Genomic DNA, 17,793 nt, shown 5'->3' with positions numbered 1-17,793 from the left:
TTTATTTTATTGCAATGCTCATTCGCCTCTTCTGAATCGTCAAAACTCGCGAATTTTATTCGCCAATTCAGTGCACGTCTGTCTCTGGGCGGGAGGAGGGCGAGAGGGGGAGCGCATGAGTCGTCGCGCCGTTCGCCGAAGGGGAGCCGAACGCTGCCGAACCGAGCCGAGCCAACAATACGGCCGCACTCGACGAGTTCGAACAAGTCCTGTAGATCTGCAACCGTCAGCGAGCAAAGGCAGCCGACTTCTGAAACCGTCTCGCCTTGTTTGACGTTAAATCCGATTAGAAAAGATGAGGGAAATCGTTCACATCCAGGCCGGCCAGTGCGGCAACCAGATCGGCGCCAAGGTAATGCGCGACAAATTTGAATTTGGTCAAAATTCGCGTGCGAATTTTCGGCTGAAATTCGAAATTCGCCACTTAGCAACACACCGGACACGCCCATCCATAAAACAGCGAAAATTCGCAACTGTGCAAAAACATTTTCATACTTCATACTTTCGCCAAAATTTTTCAAAATCATCAAAATTTTTTAAAAATTCATGTCAAGAATTTTCCGCTTTTGCTGAATTTTGAACTGTCAGACGGATCGATAATTGCCCCAATTGGCGTCATTCGGCCACCCTTTCTTGTGAATTACACACCCTTGCCATTATAAGCCACCCCTCGAGACACGGTACTTTTATAAAAACTGGGGTGTCAGCCAGCGTGAATTTAATTACTTTTCTCACGTTCGCCTGCACACACGCTTTATTTGAATATAAATTAAACTCGCGTCAAATTCATACCTAAATCTTTTTACCTTTTTATTAATGAAAAACGTAAACGTACCACTCGATTCATTCATCCTTCAGCGAATTCCGTGCGGGGCGAATCGAGGGAAACAGCAGGGGTTGAATTTAGAGCGCAGGTGATCGCGCTTGAGTTCATTTTTAAATTAATACGGAGCTGTCAGAGGAACCGCAATCTGGCGGTTTCCCTCCTTTTTTGGCGCTAATTGAAGCCCACCTGTCCTGTCCGGCCGGGTTTTTTTTTATATATACATGGCGATTATTCAACGCGACTGATTAACTCGACGCAGTCAGCAAAATCTACTCTCAGCATTCCATATAAAGTAAAACCGTTTTAAAACTAGTTCTCTCCACCTGGAGGAGATGAATGAATGTGATTTGAAAATTAAAATCTAGGCCCGCAATAAATTTCTCTTACTGAAGTGCCGTTCATTAGGACTTTTAAATGTATTATTAAACACAATACAAAATTATGTTAAAAATAAGGCATTTCCACAATAATCTAAAATCTGAAATTTGGTTTCATGAAAGCTAATGTAAGCAAAGAAATTTATAATTACCTGAAAACGTAAGTCTAGGAGTAAGTCAAATTTCAATAAAATTTTGTAGTAGAAAATTTAAATGTTTTCAATTTTTTCGGTTATTTTGTATCAACAATTATTTTGGATATATGAGCGAGTACAAATAGCTACAGAAAAATTTTGCGCCGTTTTCGAACAAAAAGAGCGTAACTTTTTGCTCTTTTTTGAGTAATAAAATTAGAGTAAAATTTTATTTTATAATTTGTACCTTTTTGGTTAATATTTGTTTATGGCTTGACAAGGGATTTTTTTAAATAATTAATGGCAGTTTTATGGTGCTGTTTTGCGTCAGTATTTTCTATACTTTATTGTGATCTCTCTTTTTTTTCGAAATTTTTGGTGGTCCCTTTTTAGCCAAAATTGGAGCTCGAGAAAGGTGCAATATCAAGTAATCACAAACCCCAATCTCCAAGGCAAAAGCAACTTATTATCAGATCCAAACCTATTTTTTTGAGCTGCTCACAAAAAGCGAACTAGATGCGGGCAGTTCTTCGTCGGTCAAGTGTGACCAGCTCGTGGTTCGCTCACCAGCTAATTATCTGACTTTCCGCAAACTGGAGCTGCACAATGCAGCGAAAATCGCCGACGCTTCCAGCCGCATCGGATATCACTAAAAAAGAAAAAAACGAGAGAGGAAAAAGAGAACAACAATAACATTTGGTGTGACTTAGGCACAGAAAAATCGATTTGACTTGTTTGCCAGGAGGACAAATCGAATATTATAGAATAAAAATAGGAAATGCTACAAATTTTATTAAGACAAGGTCTCTGGTCAATTTGGAAACTGTAAATAAATGTCAAAAAGCATTTTGGTGGTTGTTGGTGAAATATTAAAGCATTCCACGTCGATAATTCTCTTATCAGAGACGTTTAGATGTCATGTTAAAGCAGTTGTTCACGTGCCAGGACGTCATGCTTTTTTGATGAGAGAGGATAAATGAGCATTTCTGATAAGATCACATTGAGTGATTTTTTTGTTTATTTCTACGCACAAAGTTGCTGAAAAATTGGTAACTATTTCTTTTATATAATTATATGCTTCTTTGAATTTTATTGAAGGTAGAATAGGAATGCGTTTTTCATCTTTCACAATCCGTTCTGTTTTTATATCATTAATCATTATATACTTATACCAATTGCTGCAAAATTTAGAATTTAAAAAAAAAATTAATTGAAATTTCTTACTATTCAACTCTAATTGCATATTTTAGTCAAGTAAAATTATACATTTTAGACTATTATTGAGTAAAAATTAACCTGATAGTGCCTGAAAAACCCATTTACCGTTTCTTGGAAAAAGTTTCTACTGGCAAAAAACTTTTAAATTTAAACTTATCTTTAAGTTAATAACATCTTTGAACCTTCAAGGGTTTATTTTGATATTAATTAATTATTTTACTACACAATACTGTTATTAATCTCCACCTTGTAAGGGAGCCGATTTCATTGTGATACTCTCTGATTCATTTTTCAGTTGCATCCAAAATTAATTAATTCCGGATAGAAATTGATCACTACTTGCATTAAGTAGCCCGTTCGTTTCAACATCGCTTGTAAATTCAATCGCTCCTTACAAGGCAACGTCAATTAGGAACATTTTTTCGAGTCGGTCCGATTTGCATTTGCTTTTCTCTCTTGACGTTATTAATGGTGCTAGGCACCGTTTGTCTTGTAATTAGTCGATTGAAGAGCTTCATTAGCCGAGCAATAAAATGTGAGAATTTTCCGATTGTGAGCCGTGGCGGCGCCAGGTGTTTGTTGGGCTCGATTGGGAGCGAGATTTTGAGGCGAGCACGCAAGAAAGAAAATCGACCAGAGGAATTTCGTGACGCGCGCCAGGCACCACTGGGCACCGGAAAAGTGCCCAGGTCTCGCGAAACAAATTGCTGATAATAAAACCGCGATAAGCATCTCTTTCGGCCTGAAAGAAGAAAGAAAGTCATTAATCTCATTCTGGCAGAAAGGAATTTGGACGGGACAATGGAGAGATTCGCACGTCACAAGAAGAGCTATAGGCGAGGCCGCGCGCGCGATTTTCTTTCCAACACCGTCAAAGAAAATGAAGCAATAAAAAAATTATGGCAAAAGTGTCCAGATACGATCATGGCACAGAAAGTCGAGGGGTGAAATATCACACGCATTTGCAACTTAGCATAATATTTTTGCAAGGCGCCGCCTATATTATATGCAATCCGATAGTTTTTCTTTTCTCCCAGCATTGTACATCTGATGCACCGATGCATTTAGAAAGTTTTTCTTTCTTAAAGATCGCATTTTTCTCAATTAATTTATTTATAAAATTATTAAAAAATTTATTATTTTCAAGTGTCATTTTTATCTTTTGATTTTCTAAATGATTATTTTATTCTCTTGAATAAAATTCAAATAAAAAAGTCGAGAATTGTGAAACATTATTATTATACGAATGACATATTGTGAAAAGACCTGCCCGCCTTTGCCGAGGGCGGCCGCTCATCCTGAAAAATGTGCACTTTTGCATGTAAACGGCCTACAGTAGAATAAGCGGATATTTATTTCACTGTCAGGCATATGGGCGGTGGGTGCGTTAGTCACCGCGTCGCTGGACCCCTCGTATCGCCTCACCCACTGTTAATTAGCAAACAGGCGCGCTTTACGACTTTGCTTGTCCGATTCGCAAGATTATTGTACAAAGGCCAGTGACCTGCAAACAAAGGCGGTCAGAGTCATTACAAATTATTATAATTTATAATGCACTGTTCAAATAAGGCGTAAACGAAATAATTTTGAAAACTTGAAGTTAATTATTTGTTTCTAGCAAAACCTTTTTGACTAATAAAAAATATTTTACTTTTCTTACAGTTCTGGGAGATCATTTCTGATGAGCATGGCATCGATCCCACCGGCGCCTACCATGGCGACTCCGAGTTGCAGCTGGAGCGCATCAACGTTTACTACAACGAGGCCTCTGGTGGAAAATATGTGCCAAGAGCCATCCTCGTCGATCTGGAACCGGGAACCATGGACTCCGTCCGATCAGGACCTTTCGGTCAAATCTTCAGACCAGACAATTTCGTGTTCGGACAAAGTGGTGCTGGAAACAACTGGGCCAAGGGACACTACACCGAGGGTGCTGAACTCGTTGACTCTGTTCTCGACGTTGTGAGGAAGGAAGCGGAAGGCTGCGACTGCCTGCAGGGCTTCCAGCTGACACACTCCCTGGGCGGAGGCACCGGCTCAGGAATGGGCACCCTTCTCATCTCCAAGATCCGAGAGGAGTACCCTGACCGCATCATGAACACCTATTCCGTCGTCCCCAGCCCAAAGGTACTTGACTTTTTTTTAAATTTATGTGTGAAAATTCTATATAAAAGCATCTTTTATTTGTTTAATAGAATCTAAATTTTTGACAAGACTAAAATAATTTTTTTTCAATTTTCTATAGGTGTCTGACACTGTGGTGGAGCCCTACAACGCAACCCTGTCCGTGCACCAGTTGGTCGAGAACACTGACGAGACATACTGCATTGACAACGAGGCCCTTTACGACATCTGCTTCAGGACCCTGAAGCTTACCACCCCCACCTACGGTGACCTGAACCACCTGGTGTCCCTGACAATGTCCGGTGTGACGACATGTCTGCGCTTCCCTGGCCAGCTGAACGCTGATCTTCGCAAACTGGCAGTCAACATGGTGCCCTTCCCCCGTCTCCACTTCTTCATGCCTGGATTCGCCCCCCTCACCTCCAGAGGAAGCCAGCAGTACAGACAGCTCTCCGTGCCTGAACTGACCCAGCAGATGTTCGACGCCAAGAACATGATGGCCGCTTGCGACCCTCGTCACGGCCGCTACCTGACCGTGGCCGCCGTCTTCCGAGGCCGCATGTCCATGAAGGAGGTGGACGAGCAGATGCTCAACATCCAGAACAAGAACAGCAGCTACTTTGTCGAATGGATCCCGAACAACGTCAAGACCGCCGTCTGCGACATTCCTCCCAGAGGCCTCAAGATGGCAGCCACCTTCATCGGCAACTCCACCGCCATCCAGGAGCTCTTCAAGAGAATCTCCGAGCAGTTCACCGCCATGTTCCGTCGCAAGGCTTTCCTCCATTGGTACACTGGCGAGGGCATGGACGAGATGGAGTTCACCGAGGCCGAGAGCAACATGAACGACCTGGTGTCCGAGTACCAGCAGTACCAGGAGGCCACCGCCGACGAGGACGCCGAGTTCGACGAAGAGCCTGAGGCTGAGGTTGAGGAGAACTAAGTTGATGAGCTTCTTCTGGTCCTTCATATTTTCTTGTCATCCTTTGATACTTTGAGTAATGCCCAAACAGTCACAACTATTAATTAATAACATCAAATGTTGATGGCACACACTCCAAATGCGATATTTTTCCTTTCTACCATTCCTACAATGTGCATTTAAAATAAAGCAAAATTAGCTTAACTTATGGATACCCTGCTCTATTATTCTACTCCAATTATTAATCTAACAAAATTATTAAAAGGATTTTAAAGAATTAAATAGGCAAGTGTTATATGAACACATCAAAAAATATATTTTTAAAAAACGTGTAATGGACGCATTTGCAATAAAGTTTGAAATCGCGTCAGCCTACTAGTATCATCTCTTGACAGAATTTTTTTAAAATCCTGGTTCAAAAGCAAACAACAGATAAATTTAAATAACAACACTTCTTTCCCTTCAAACTCGTTGGAATGTTTTGTTCAGTTTCGCATCACCTGATTTTTATCACAACTCTTCATGTCCAGCTTCAGGCTCATATGTGTCCAAAAGTCCTTGTTCGCAGGCCTTCACATGCTCAGAGCACAGCTGCAACTCCAAATCTTCGGCTTCTGCCGTGAAAAGTCGCAGAATATCTTCATCGTGCTCCTCAACAATTGTCTCACACTTTTTAAGAAAAATATAATACATTATTAAAATAAAACCATAAAATCAAAATTTTATTTAAACTCACATAATATTTGAGCCCCTTGTTCAAGTCAGGGTCCGGAACGATATCAACCTCATTCATGATTGGGTTCATCGTGCCCTTTTCGGTGATGATTCTGAAAATCGTCGGTTGCTTGTTTGATTTGTAAGCACCTTGCACGTAGTCCTCAAACTTCTTGCAGACGTTATCCAGAACCTCACTCATGTGCAGCTCTGATCGGGCGTATTGGATCTATAAAAATTAGACAGAAAATAATGGATAAAATAAGCAACAATAAGATCAAACCTTTCTCTGTTTTTTGTCGCCTTTCGAGTCTAGTCTGTAGCTCCCAACTTCGATCGTGTGTTCTGGATTCGCTTTTTTTATTTCGCTGTCAATTTCTTTCACAAGCGCCCGACAAACTATGCAAAGAAATCAAAATCAAGATAATTTAAACACAAGTCATTCCATTTCTTTTCATTTATTTTATCTTATATCAGAGTTTAAGTTTATAATCAAAATTGATTTACATAATTCATTCTGCATTTCATGATTTAAAATTGAAGTACATTATTACATATAGTGAATTTATAAATGTAAGCACTCAATGAATTCTCATTGTGATTTATCATAATTAAAATTTATTTACTGGCATTTTCCCAATATTTTGTTCACTAGGCAGGAGCATCAAAAATATTTTCTCCACGTAAAATTAAATAGTTTAAAAAAAATTTGAGAAACATTTAAATTGAGTTCTCCCTTCATGTTACTTTTATTAGATAAATATGATTTTTCTTTGCAACATATTTAGCCACTCAATGTAAGTATTTGTATTAAAAATAGTCTAGAACATGAGACTATTCTTGAAGTTAAATAAGCAATACATAAGCCTTGGCAAATTATCAAAATTGCAATAACTAGAATGTGTATCTCACCAAGGCATTTCAGCTGTTTTGGACTCGCTTTGGATGAAACAAAGGGCAACAGGAAACAGAGCAAAAGCACCCCGGTCTTCATTTTGATTTCGTGGAATCGCCTCTCGTTCAGCACCAGACCAACAACGCCGATTACTTCCGAAATTTGCTCTCTGTGTGACAACCGGGACGCTCTGTACAAAGTTTGCAAATTTTTGGCTGCCGTCCAGCTGGCCGCCACGCTTCTTTACGCTGATTGGTCGCCGACGGTTGAGGCTCGACGCTCTGATTGGCTCGTAGCGCTCAGCTGGCGCTGCCGGATTTGTTTGAACACAAATACGTGGTTTTATTTTATTCCGCGCCTGTTGCATGTTTTTACCGCGGTGGGTTCTCCAAACAAATCACGAAACAAACACTGCTCTGGCAAAATTGCGATAACAAGGAAAATCATGTCGGCGAAATTGGAATTGATTGCGGCCGCCTGCCATAATAGGGGCATCGGATTCAAAGGCAACCTACCCTGGCGTCTCAAGTATGTATTTTTCTTAATTCTATTTTATTTACTTTGTTTATTAAGTTTTTATTAATATTAAAGAAGCATGAGATATTTGATGCTCCTTGCCTGTTTGCCTTTTTCTACCGCGGCGGGTTCTCAAAACAAACAACTTGGCGAAATTGCGATGACAAGGAAAATAATGCCAGCAAAATTGGAATTGATTGCGGCCGCCTGCAATAATAGGGGCATCGGGTTCAAAGGCGAACTGCCATGGCGCCTCAAGTATTTTCCTTCTATTTATTTAAAAATTATATTATTATATATTAAATTACTTATGGTAAAACATTTTTCTGAATAATAATTTGTTTTCTAGATCTGAACTGGAATTTTTCACCCGGATGACAACTAACACTAAGGACGCAGGGAAAAAGAATGCTGTGATCATGGGCCGAAAGACCTGGGAAAGTATTCCTGCAAATCATAAACCCTTGCAAGGGCGCCTCAATGTTGTCCTCACCAGGCAAAAGGATTTGTAAATAGCTCAAATCTAGCAAAAAAAAGCATTAAAATTTTTTAATTTCTAGTGATCTAGGAGACAAAGGTGTTGTCTGCAATTCTCTAGAGGAAGCCGTGTCACTTGTGACCTCACCTCCTTACAACGACCAGATCGAAAGACACTGGGTCATTGGAGGAAGCGCTATTTATGAAGTAAGCTATGATAAGAATTGTTTATGACACGCCCCGTGATTTATATTTTTGTGGTTTTGATAAAATAAGAAAAAAATGTATCTTTTTTTACTTTTTCACGGCAAAACTTTTGCAAAAAAAAATCATGAGAATTTATTTATTTTTCAACTAATTTGATTTAATTTTATTTTTAGGCTGCTCTCAACTCAACCTCCTGCCATCGTGTCTACTTGACCGACATTTTGGCCGATTTTGAGTGTGACACCTTTTTCCCTGAAATGGATGAAACAAAATTCGAAAGAGTCGAAGACCCTGATGTTCCAGAGGGTATCCAAGAAGAGAAAGGTATTTGTTTCAAGTACAACGTATTCCAGCACAAGTGATATTTTGAGCTCGGCTGATCCGTTAATTAAATTCATATTATTTTTGTCAGTAAAGAATCTCACTAGCAGTGCCAAAATGTATTTTGTAAATTTTAATGACAAAAGCTTAAAATAAATGAAATTTTTAAATGAAAGTTTTAATCAAATTGAATTCTCCACCTGGACGGCTGCTCGCAAGCAACGTCGTCGTCTCCGCACAATCGTTGGAAAGTTGTGTCTGGGTGGAACCCCATGATCTCCCGTTCTTCCTGTATTCGGAAGGAAAATGTTGATTCGTAGGTCCCGATAAATGCTCGCGCGTGAGAACAGATGATCTGCTCAATTATGGCAACGCCACCATCTAAATACAACTCAACTTCCTCTTTTGTTGGTTGAAATTGGTGCACCATCAAATGAGATAAAGCCTTCCGAAGCTCGATTAATTCTAAAATGAGTAATTTTCGTTACTTGGCTAATAAAGGAAAATCAAATACCGAACCTTTATCCGTCCCATCGGAAGCAACAAAAACTTTGCCTACATCAAATTTCTTGGCCAACTTTTCTATTTGTTTGGCTGCACTATTTATGCTGGGAACATCTTTTGCTCTGCCAGTCACAAAGTCTTTTCTTCTCAAATGCACTCCAATGTATGGGCCTCCACGATTTAAACTCAAATCAACCTATAAAAAAATTTATATTTAAAATAAAAATTGTATAGGATTTATCATAGTAAGTTGCATATTTAAATTCTACTATTTGTTTTTATAATTTTTGAATAAAATCATTACGTTTTTGATTTAAATTTCTTGAAATCATAAAATACCTGTTGTTCCTCCGATTTCCAATCGTTGGGTCTAACAGTGTTGTCACTCTCATTTGAGGAGTTCAAATGACTTTTTCTAAACAAATGAGCCGCTTCGACTAAATTTCTTGCAAATCGCATACTGCGTCGAGCAGCCCAGTATTCGACGTCACCGAAAGCGTGGTGCAGAGCAACTTCAGCTCTGTCCAGCATTATTGCTCTGAAAATAGATTTTTTTATTTATATAAGTGTTATTAAAATAAAATCTAAAATACTTTGCTTTTTGTTCAATTAAGAAAGGTATAAGGGTTGTTGCCAGACCCTGAAGCGCCATGCACCGGACACTCGACGCTGAAATATTTGCATAATTCCAAAATCTGCCTCTCCACTTGTTGTCCTGTTCCTTCCTATTTAAATAAAATCAAAAATTATTATAGCACTTTTTTCAAAGAGTTTGCTTTTGCACCAATAATAAATTTCTGACTCGTTGCACTCGACATATTCCAATTTCTCTTCCCAAAGAGAATTCTCCTGAAAGTCAAAGTGCTGCAAAATGATAACCTCGTCTATTTTCCAATGTTTATTTTTATTCGGAAAGTCATGAAGCTCAAGGACAGGAACAAACTTATTCAGACTTTGGATATCAAAAAATTTAAACCAGGGAATTCTTTCTTGATCCAAATGGTTGGAGCGCCAGTGGTACGGAGAAGACCACGGAGGCAGAACCTGCAAATTCACTGAGATATTTCTATTTAAAATTATTTTAAGGTGGTGATACCAAAGTCCACGGTTGAAGAGCGTTCAGGTGAGAGACCAAGACGGCCATCCGTAGGTACACATCTCTGCGCAGATTGAACCCCTCGCCTGGGTTTACGTCGTAGAGGAGGAATCTTTTTTAAATAAATCAATTTACGTAATTTGACAGTTAGACACTTAGCAAGGGTAAAGCGCACCTTTGAGGTGTGTCATCCTTTCCTTCTGCCACAAAGATGACAATTAGCATTAGCAGCAACAAAAACGCATTTCTTGCACTCATGAGGTCTACATTGTATGGCAACTCAGGCAACTTTTGTTCGTCTTGTTCACAGATTAAATATCAGAGCAATCCGGAGAGACTTCCTATTCTCACCGCAGCTTCGTCGCCTCTACTCAAATTTGGTTTATTTACACTACATCAATCTGAACTGAAGATATGAATCACTATTTGATATGAATGTCCAAAATTATCCATTAAATTTTCAAATATCTGCTAACAAAGAAGGCTTTATTCATATTATTTTATGTTCATATAACTCTTTATAGTAAATGATAACTTGTACAACATAATTAATTAATTTTATTCATCTAATATAAATTATTTTTTTTATATTAAACAGTTTTTTTTTAATTTTTGTTTTATAATTTATTAAAAGTGAATTAATGTATTATAAACAATAAAATTTTAATTATAACTGTTTTTGTGTGGATCCGGCTTCCTGTAAACAAGCAGCAGTTTTTACCAACTAATTCCCAACTGTGTCACCCCTTGTCCGAACTTTCCTGATCATCAGGCACAATAGAGCCCTGTGAGGAAATTAAAGTATTTTTAAAATTTTAGTATTCCGGCTGTAAAAAGTTAAGGACTGATGAGTATAAAATATCTCCAAAGGTCTTAAGTGCTAAATTTTTTAAATTAAGGTCTACAGAAAACGAAAATGTCGGAAAATTTCCGCAGGTCTTATGTGCACAATTTTTAAAATTTAGGTCTAAAGAAAACAAAAATTGCGGAAAATTTCCGCAGGTCTTCAGTGCCAAATTTTTAAAATTTAGGTCAAAAGAAAACGAATATGTCGGAAAATTTCCGCAGGTCTTATGTGCACAATTTTTAAAATTTAGGTCTAAAGAAAACAAAAATTGCGGAAAATTTCCGCAGGTCTTCAGTGCCAAATTTTTAAAATTAAGCTCTTAAGAAAATGAAAATGGCGGAAATTGCCACAGGTCTAATGTGCTAAATTTTTTAAATTGAGGACTGAAGAAAACAAAAATTGCAGAAAAATTTCCAAATGTTTAAAATGTGCCATAATTTTAAAATTCAGGACTAAAGGGGAATTGTACCATTTTAAATCAAATTATTTTTGTGTGGATCTTAGACTCTCCTGTAAACAGCCAGCAACTTTGGTCCGTCATTTCTCGTCACCTTCTGCCCTTCCTCAGAACTGTCCCAAAGCTTGGGCACAACGGGATCTTTGTCCTGCAGAAGATTAATTTTTTTCTCAATATTTCAGAGTCATTTTCTCTAACATTCTTACCAGCTCATCCTGTGAAATGCGCTCGAACATAGGGTGCTCATCCAAGCACTTAACCATCCACTGGTTGAGGTCAGGAACATCAGTCACTGTATAGACCATGCCCTGAACAATAGATTCCGATAGATTCTTTTGGTTCTCGATTTATGTCCCAGTAAAACTTAAAGGTTTTACTCCACAATTGTTTGACTTTTTTTGAGTAATTTTAAATCTTACCCCTTCACAGAGGAGATAAGCATATTCTGAAAGGAGCGATCTGCTGATGATCCTCCACTCGTGTTTTGACTCCTTGAAATGCGGATCGGGAAACAAGAAGAACATTTTCTTCAGCTGAAATTTCAGTGTTATCATTTGCATTATATATTTTCAGAAAAAAAACCACCTGTCCTTTGCAAAAAAAATTTGGCAAGTACTTCATGGCGTTCGTTCGGAGGCAAGCGATGTTCTGGTGCTTGCCCGGCTCCTGCACCCTCAGGGCCTTGATTCGATCCATCACAAACTGAGACACTTTGACCCGGATTTCTAGTCCAAGACTCAAAACCTCTGGATACAATTCTCCAAGAGCAACTAAAAATATGAAATAAAAAATTAAAATTTGCAGGAATGCAGGAAAAATAATTTTCCTTGTGATATTATTATTATGTATTATAATTAATACCTAAAAGTCCTCCGTAGCCACAGCCAATGTCCGCAAACTCAACCCTTTTGTCAGGAAACTCAGGGTAAAGCGATGACCAATCCATCAAATCAGGGCGAATTGGACTAGAGTATGATAAAAAATAATCAATTTTAATAAATAAATTCAAATTAAATAATTCTCACTAGTCCACTTTATGGTCTGCAGTAGGGTTCGAGTGCGCCCTTTGCCGGTAGTGTCTCTTTTGAGGGTAGCGCACATTGTCCTCTTTTGTTCCCATGATTTTTTTTAGGACTCCCTTAGCTGCTTCAAGTTTCTGTCCAATTCCGTTAAACAAGAAAATATTGCAAAGATATGATGAAAAAAATTATCACAATTTTTACAGCGATCCTAGAAAATTCTTTGTTGACCCACGTGTGTTTACAAGACCGATGGCGCCACCAGCGGAGGTCAACGAAACTTTTGGCAGCTGATTTTGGTGCGGTGAAAAAAGCATGGCCAGCTGCTGAATTGGGAGATAATTTGTCAAATTTCAGGTGATTAACGCAAATTTCTGATTCGAAATCTTCAAGGCCGCATCCGATATTAATTTTAATTGAAACGTACGTAAAAATTATGCAGTTTTATCCGAGGTTTTCTTTAATTTGTTACATTTTGTATGCACGTAATTTACCGGTGTGTAGAGAAACAAAATATTGTTGACTTAATATTGCGATAGTATAATTGTTGTTATGTAACTTATCACTACAATTTTTTATGAATTGTTTATAAAAATGCAACGAATATGTATTCAAGCATTTCAAGCTTTTATACATATTTAAGCTCTTGCCTATCAAATACAATTTTATTGTATTTTTGTGGCTTTAAATTTTTGTTTTATATTTTGCAGGTTTGGAGTGATTTCATTTTTGAATTAATTTTATATTCTTCTTTGCAGAATGCGTTCCTAAGTCGGCAGTGATAGTGATCAGTCTCAGGAGAAGTAAAACCAAGTGAAAACCGTGAGAGAATGTCGTACTGCCGGGCCGAGGGCAAGGACAAGATCATCTTCGCAACAGCCGAGGAACATGCGAAGGAAAGCACCGTCAAACTGCCTGAGCCTGAGGAGAGGCCAGGACTGATTTTGCCTGACGGAGAGATCAACTGGAACTGTCCGTGTTTGGGCGGGATGGCGACCGGGCCGTGCGGCGTCGAGTTCCGGGAGGCCTTTTCCTGTTTCCACCACAGCCAGGCCGAGCCCAAGGGGAGCGACTGCTATGACGCCTTCAGCAAAATGCAGGAGTGCATGGTGCAGTACCCTGAGATCTACGACAAGAGGTCGGAGAGAGGCGAGGACGACGAGGAAGAAGATCCGATGGCAGCTTTGGCAGCGGAAAGTGCGAAGAAGGACGACAAGGGAAGCGAAGAATCGAATAAAGAGGCAAAGAAGGAGTAGTTGCAAGAAAAGACTTTGTTAGAAAAATGAGTTTGTTTTTTTATATTAAAAAGAAGGAAGGAATTGTTATACCTGTTTGACGTGGGCATTCAGTTTGTTGAAGAGAGGTCTCAAAAGCCGATATGTAATGTATTAGGTAGCCCAGTGCCCAGCATTTATTAGGGCAGAAGTGAAATGAAATTATATATGTAATCTGGAAATGTGAAACTTCATTATTGTCCCGTTGCAAAAGTACTTAAATTCGTTATTAGAATTCTACAAATTAATTTAATATTTTTTCTGTTTTTGGCTCTTGGGATGGAATCGATTTATGCCACAGTGATTCCCAGAGAGCTTCTAGTTTCTGAACATCGTTTGTCATTTTTTTTCCACCAATCGCTGATGAAGTCCCTCTTTGTCTGTGGTGCACTCGGGTTGCCACAATAATTATGCTAGTGAGGCCAAAGTCACAAGATGCCATGCCCCTGTGGCTGCATGCAAATTTCAGGGGCGAAAATAAATCAGTTGAATTAAATTCTAATTGTTTTATTCAGATCTTTCAAATTGGTGAATCGTAGAAAAATGAAAATTATTTCTTTCAACTATATTTGAAGAAAAGAGCTCTAATTAAGCTTATTAGTTGTAAAATATATAGAAAAAAGCCAGGTAATTAAATAGTACGGCAATGTAGGTTAAATCTTCGGAAAAAAATAAAACAAAGCACGTTTTAACAGTTCTCCTTGTTTTAATGCCATGTTAAATAGAATACAATAGATCTCTGAAAACGCCAATACAGTGAATATTCAACTTGTATTCATTTTCATTCCACTTCATTGCTAACAGCTACTTTGCATTTCATCATTCTCTTTTTTCAGATTTTTATGTTACAAAAATTTTCATATTAGGTTCAACATCACTTTCGCTAAGTACTAAAGGAATATTTTTCGTCTAGATTTTTGGTTTTTCGTCGGATAATGTTCCAATGGCATTCAAATTTATAACGTCTAAAATATTATTTTTCATTCATGGTTTAAAAATCCCCCACACTTAAACCTTATTGGCACATAATAATGCCTTACGTTACCCTTTTTGTTCAAGTGTATTAGTGACTGAAAAGGGAAAGTAAATCATTGATTGCTTTGAACGAGTCACACTTTTTGTAACACAATTAAGAGATTTCCACAATGTAATGCGAAATTCGGGTCAATATCAATCAGGAAATTAAAAATATACCATTCCTACATACTTTGAGCTGCAAAATGCATTTCCCACGTCATATTTGTAAATAAGGTTATTGCAACACGAGAGAATGAATAGAATATAAAAACATAATTAAAACAGTAACAAGAAAAAAAAGGATTTTTTTAAACAATTAATTAATAAAAACGAACACATAGCTCATTTCAAACCGACCTTAAAATTAGTGTCAAATAATGTCGATGTACAAAAAAACTTGATTGCAACCAGGCTGCTCAAATGCATGCAAATCCAAGAGGCGATATTTAAAAAATCTTCAACTAGACTCGTGAGGATGTAAGGTGTTTGTAAGTTTTAAGTATCTCAAAGTTTTTAAAAATAAAAAATTAACGAAGCGTTAAAGTCTTCAAGCCCTCTTTTCCTTAAAATGTTAATCCAAGAAGGGCGAGTAAATTTGGCATAATGAATGAATGAGTTTTTTTGTTTTTCACGTATTATTTTCGCAAAAGACAACATGCATTATTGGGGGGGGGGGGGGGGGAGGCGCGGCCGCCGGGCAAGATCAAAAGGGAGATTGTCGGGGCGGATGACTAGGGCGCCGACACTACCGGAATGACAACAAAGAGTATCACTAGAAGCAAATGCAAGAAAATTCTCTTCTGCTCTCTCTTTCTCTTGTAATTTACAGTCAGTAGACCCAGCTCACTGGCACCCACTGCGCGCTTGACTGGATTTTCTCAATGGCACGTTCAAGTGCGCAGATGGTCTCGTCAATGTCGTTGTTCACCAGGCACAGGTCAAACATGTGGCCGTACGCAGCTTTGAGAAGGTCAGACTCCTTCGATAGTCTCTCCAAGCTTCCGTCGTACTGCGCCGAGAAACAAAACTTAATCAGTACAATTTGGAAAATTTTGCCAAAACCTGGATTATGTTTATTTTCAGTTTTTGTTTTTGTCTTTAGTGTATTTTACGGTCATGCAAAACCAAATTTAAATTTTTTTTGTTTAGAAATAAAAATTTAAAACGTTTAAAGGAAACTTTAAAGTGCAATTTTAGAAAATAAAATCGAATTGAAAATCTGGTCAACTGAAAGAAACTGAGATCAGAACGGTGCAAGGTGGTTTTTTGTGCTGATTTTTGTGAAACACCAATGTTTACGACAGTTAAACACCGATTAATTACATTTTTAAATGATAAAGAAGTAGTAGAACGGGCATTTCTTACTGTTACTCCTCCGACAGCCCCGAAAGCCGGGGCGCCGATAAACACAACATAAGGAGCAAACTCGGCGGTGCGGAGGATTTTGAGCGCCTGAGGCTCGACGTCCAAGATTGCCATCAGGCCGTCCTGATGGATCTTTCGAATAGTTTCCAACTTAGTTCCGTACATGGCATCCTCGTGTGTGCCTGCACAGAGAAATCGATTTGCAATGAAAATAAACAGAGAGCTATTTAATATATTTACCATATTCTAAGTACTCATTAGCTGCAATGTCTGCCATCATTTCGTCGTGAGACACAAAGAAATAGCTCCGGCCGTTTTCCTCGTCTGCTCTTGGCGGCCTGGTTGTGTCTGAAAAACCGATACTCATTAATATTCGCCGCAGTGTGGATGTAGTGGTGTTTGGGCGTCGGGGATGAAATGGGGCGAGGGTTGAATAAGCAATATGGGTGGAAATTTTTTTAATGTTATCTATATACAAGCATTTCTGAAACTTTATTGACGTTTGGCACTGACACCATGCCAAAAAATAATTCAAAATTATAGCGGACTATATTTATTTTCTGCATACAACTTTCTCTTTTTTTAGATTTTCTAGAACAGACTATGCGTTGATGTTTATCTCCAGATATGATGTAAATGGAAATTTGCAACTCAATTAATCTTTTTTCAGAGAATTCTTATTTAAATTATATTGAGAAAAAAAGAGATGAACACATAGGAATATTTACATATTTTTTTCTGGAAACAAAACTTTAAGGTAGCTCATCAGGTATATCCTATAGTATTATCTTTCCACTAGTCATATACAAATATTTAAATGAAAATTATATTTATTTCTTAAAAAGAAAACTAAAACAAGATGTAAGCTCATGCGAGCAAAAAAAAAACAAAAAACAACAACAACAAAAACTACGACGTTCTGTATAGTGTTCAAACCCCTTTTTACGCCTTAACACCTTTTGGTCTCGAAATAGCAGCATCTTAAGGATAAGATTTTTTCGCAAAGAGGCGCTTAAAATCTCCAAAGGCGCCGTTACGTAACGGGGGCGAATCGATAATCATGCAGAGGAAAGAAAGGTGGCTGACAAAACTTACGAGGAATGGGATAGGCGTATTTGTCCGGGTGCTTGGCGATAAGTGTGTTCTTGATGTGTCGGCGTCCCACCCCGTGCGCGCCCAACAGCACAAGGGTCTTGCGTTGGAAAGCTGCAATTTGAAAAAAAAGTAAAGTCAAGGTCGTGAGAATTCGGTGTCTACTGTGTATGTACTCACAGGGCAGTTTGACGACTTCCTCGTATGTGACAAGGTCTAACTGATCAAATACTGCATTGTGCTTTGCCAGGTACTTATCTCGAGACTGCTTCTTCTTCCGTCCAAAGATAGAGCAGTTCACTGCAAAAGAAGGACATCCTTTATTCAAAAGACACACCGGAGCAGCAGCTCGCGCGCCACAGCGCCAGCCGAGCCTCAAACACAGCGCTCG

At 38.5% G+C, this 17,793-nt stretch overlaps 7 protein-coding genes across 16 annotated transcripts in view; 3 read left to right on the top strand and 4 right to left on the bottom strand.

Moving 5' to 3' along the window:
* Positions 1-190: 190 nt before the first annotated feature.
* LOC132199961 (tubulin beta-1 chain) lies at positions 191-5,813 on the top strand. The gene is made up of 3 exons (XM_059625092.1): positions 191-352; positions 4,218-4,682; positions 4,801-5,813. The coding sequence occupies exons 1-3, from the start codon at positions 296-298 to the stop codon at positions 5,620-5,622; spliced, it is 1,344 nt and encodes a 447-aa protein (XP_059481075.1). The 5' UTR covers positions 191-295; the 3' UTR covers positions 5,623-5,813.
* An 80-nt stretch (positions 5,814-5,893) lies between these two features.
* On the bottom strand, positions 5,894-7,445 carry LOC132200012 (protein seele). Its single transcript, XM_059625171.1, has 4 exons — positions 7,228-7,445; positions 6,599-6,714; positions 6,338-6,544; positions 5,894-6,270 (listed from the first exon to the last, which is right to left on the bottom strand). Exons 1-4 carry the CDS (start codon positions 7,307-7,309, stop codon positions 6,112-6,114), a joined length of 564 nt encoding a protein of 187 aa, XP_059481154.1. The 5' UTR covers positions 7,310-7,445; the 3' UTR covers positions 5,894-6,111.
* Positions 7,446-7,529: 84 nt separating this feature from the next.
* On the top strand, positions 7,530-8,910 carry LOC132199979 (dihydrofolate reductase). Of its 2 annotated transcripts, XM_059625116.1 has the most exons (5): positions 7,530-7,738; positions 7,802-7,984; positions 8,076-8,234; positions 8,287-8,410; positions 8,584-8,910. In XM_059625116.1, exons 1-5 carry the CDS (start codon positions 7,656-7,658, stop codon positions 8,770-8,772), a joined length of 738 nt encoding a protein of 245 aa, XP_059481099.1. In that variant the 5' UTR covers positions 7,530-7,655; the 3' UTR covers positions 8,773-8,910. The 2 variants fall into 2 exon arrangements, with proteins under 2 accessions (XP_059481099.1, XP_059481107.1); XM_059625124.1 differs by lacking the exon at positions 7,802-7,984 and having other exon boundaries at positions 7,537-7,738; positions 8,584-8,905.
* On the bottom strand, positions 8,560-10,674 carry LOC132199970 (GDP-fucose protein O-fucosyltransferase 2). The gene is made up of 7 exons (XM_059625105.1): positions 10,507-10,674; positions 10,332-10,443; positions 10,020-10,279; positions 9,829-9,960; positions 9,575-9,773; positions 9,251-9,431; positions 8,560-9,196 (listed from the first exon to the last, which is right to left on the bottom strand). Exons 1-7 carry the CDS (start codon positions 10,587-10,589, stop codon positions 8,910-8,912), a joined length of 1,254 nt encoding a protein of 417 aa, XP_059481088.1. The 5' UTR covers positions 10,590-10,674; the 3' UTR covers positions 8,560-8,909.
* A 203-nt stretch (positions 10,675-10,877) lies between these two features.
* On the bottom strand, positions 10,878-12,948 carry LOC132199991 (tRNA (guanine-N(7)-)-methyltransferase). Its single transcript, XM_059625139.1, has 8 exons — positions 12,859-12,948; positions 12,661-12,791; positions 12,497-12,600; positions 12,221-12,405; positions 12,055-12,168; positions 11,842-11,943; positions 11,648-11,783; positions 10,878-11,116 (listed from the first exon to the last, which is right to left on the bottom strand). The coding sequence occupies exons 2-7, from the start codon at positions 12,753-12,755 to the stop codon at positions 11,679-11,681; spliced, it is 705 nt and encodes a 234-aa protein (XP_059481122.1). The 5' UTR covers positions 12,756-12,791; positions 12,859-12,948; the 3' UTR covers positions 10,878-11,116; positions 11,648-11,678.
* Positions 12,890-14,604, top strand: LOC132200022 (mitochondrial intermembrane space import and assembly protein 40-B). 2 transcript variants are annotated; one of them, XM_059625192.1, is made up of 2 exons: positions 12,890-13,011; positions 13,413-14,604. In XM_059625192.1, the coding sequence occupies exon 2, from the start codon at positions 13,485-13,487 to the stop codon at positions 13,908-13,910; it is 426 nt and encodes a 141-aa protein (XP_059481175.1). In that variant the 5' UTR covers positions 12,890-13,011; positions 13,413-13,484; the 3' UTR covers positions 13,911-14,604. The 2 variants fall into 2 exon arrangements, with proteins under 2 accessions (XP_059481175.1, XP_059481167.1); XM_059625184.1 differs by having other exon boundaries at positions 12,936-13,077; positions 13,413-14,602.
* The window catches only part of LOC132199908 (peripheral plasma membrane protein CASK), a 29,607-nt gene continuing 26,411 nt past the window's right edge, over positions 14,598-17,793 (bottom strand). For 7 of the 8 annotated variants that reach the window (XM_059625009.1, XM_059625017.1, XM_059625026.1 and 4 more), the window contains 5 exons: positions 17,583-17,702; positions 17,406-17,516; positions 16,551-16,658; positions 16,269-16,492; positions 14,598-15,954 (listed from right to left, as the gene is read on the bottom strand). In XM_059625009.1, the coding sequence (XP_059480992.1) occupies positions 15,775-15,954; positions 16,269-16,492; positions 16,551-16,658; positions 17,406-17,516; positions 17,583-17,702 (743 nt within the window). In that variant the 3' untranslated portion in view covers positions 14,598-15,774. The remainder of the gene's footprint in view (positions 15,955-16,268; positions 16,493-16,550; positions 16,659-17,405; positions 17,517-17,582; positions 17,703-17,793) is intronic. The other variant, XM_059625033.1, reaches the window with a different exon arrangement.

The sequence above is a fragment of the Neocloeon triangulifer genome, unplaced genomic scaffold (genome assembly GCF_031216515.1).
Source record: "Neocloeon triangulifer isolate White Clay Creek 2 clone unplaced genomic scaffold, ASM3121651v1 ptg000001l, whole genome shotgun sequence".
Taxonomy (NCBI): domain Eukaryota; kingdom Metazoa; phylum Arthropoda; class Insecta; order Ephemeroptera; family Baetidae; genus Neocloeon; species Neocloeon triangulifer.
This window is presented reverse-complemented; position numbering and strand designations above follow the sequence as displayed.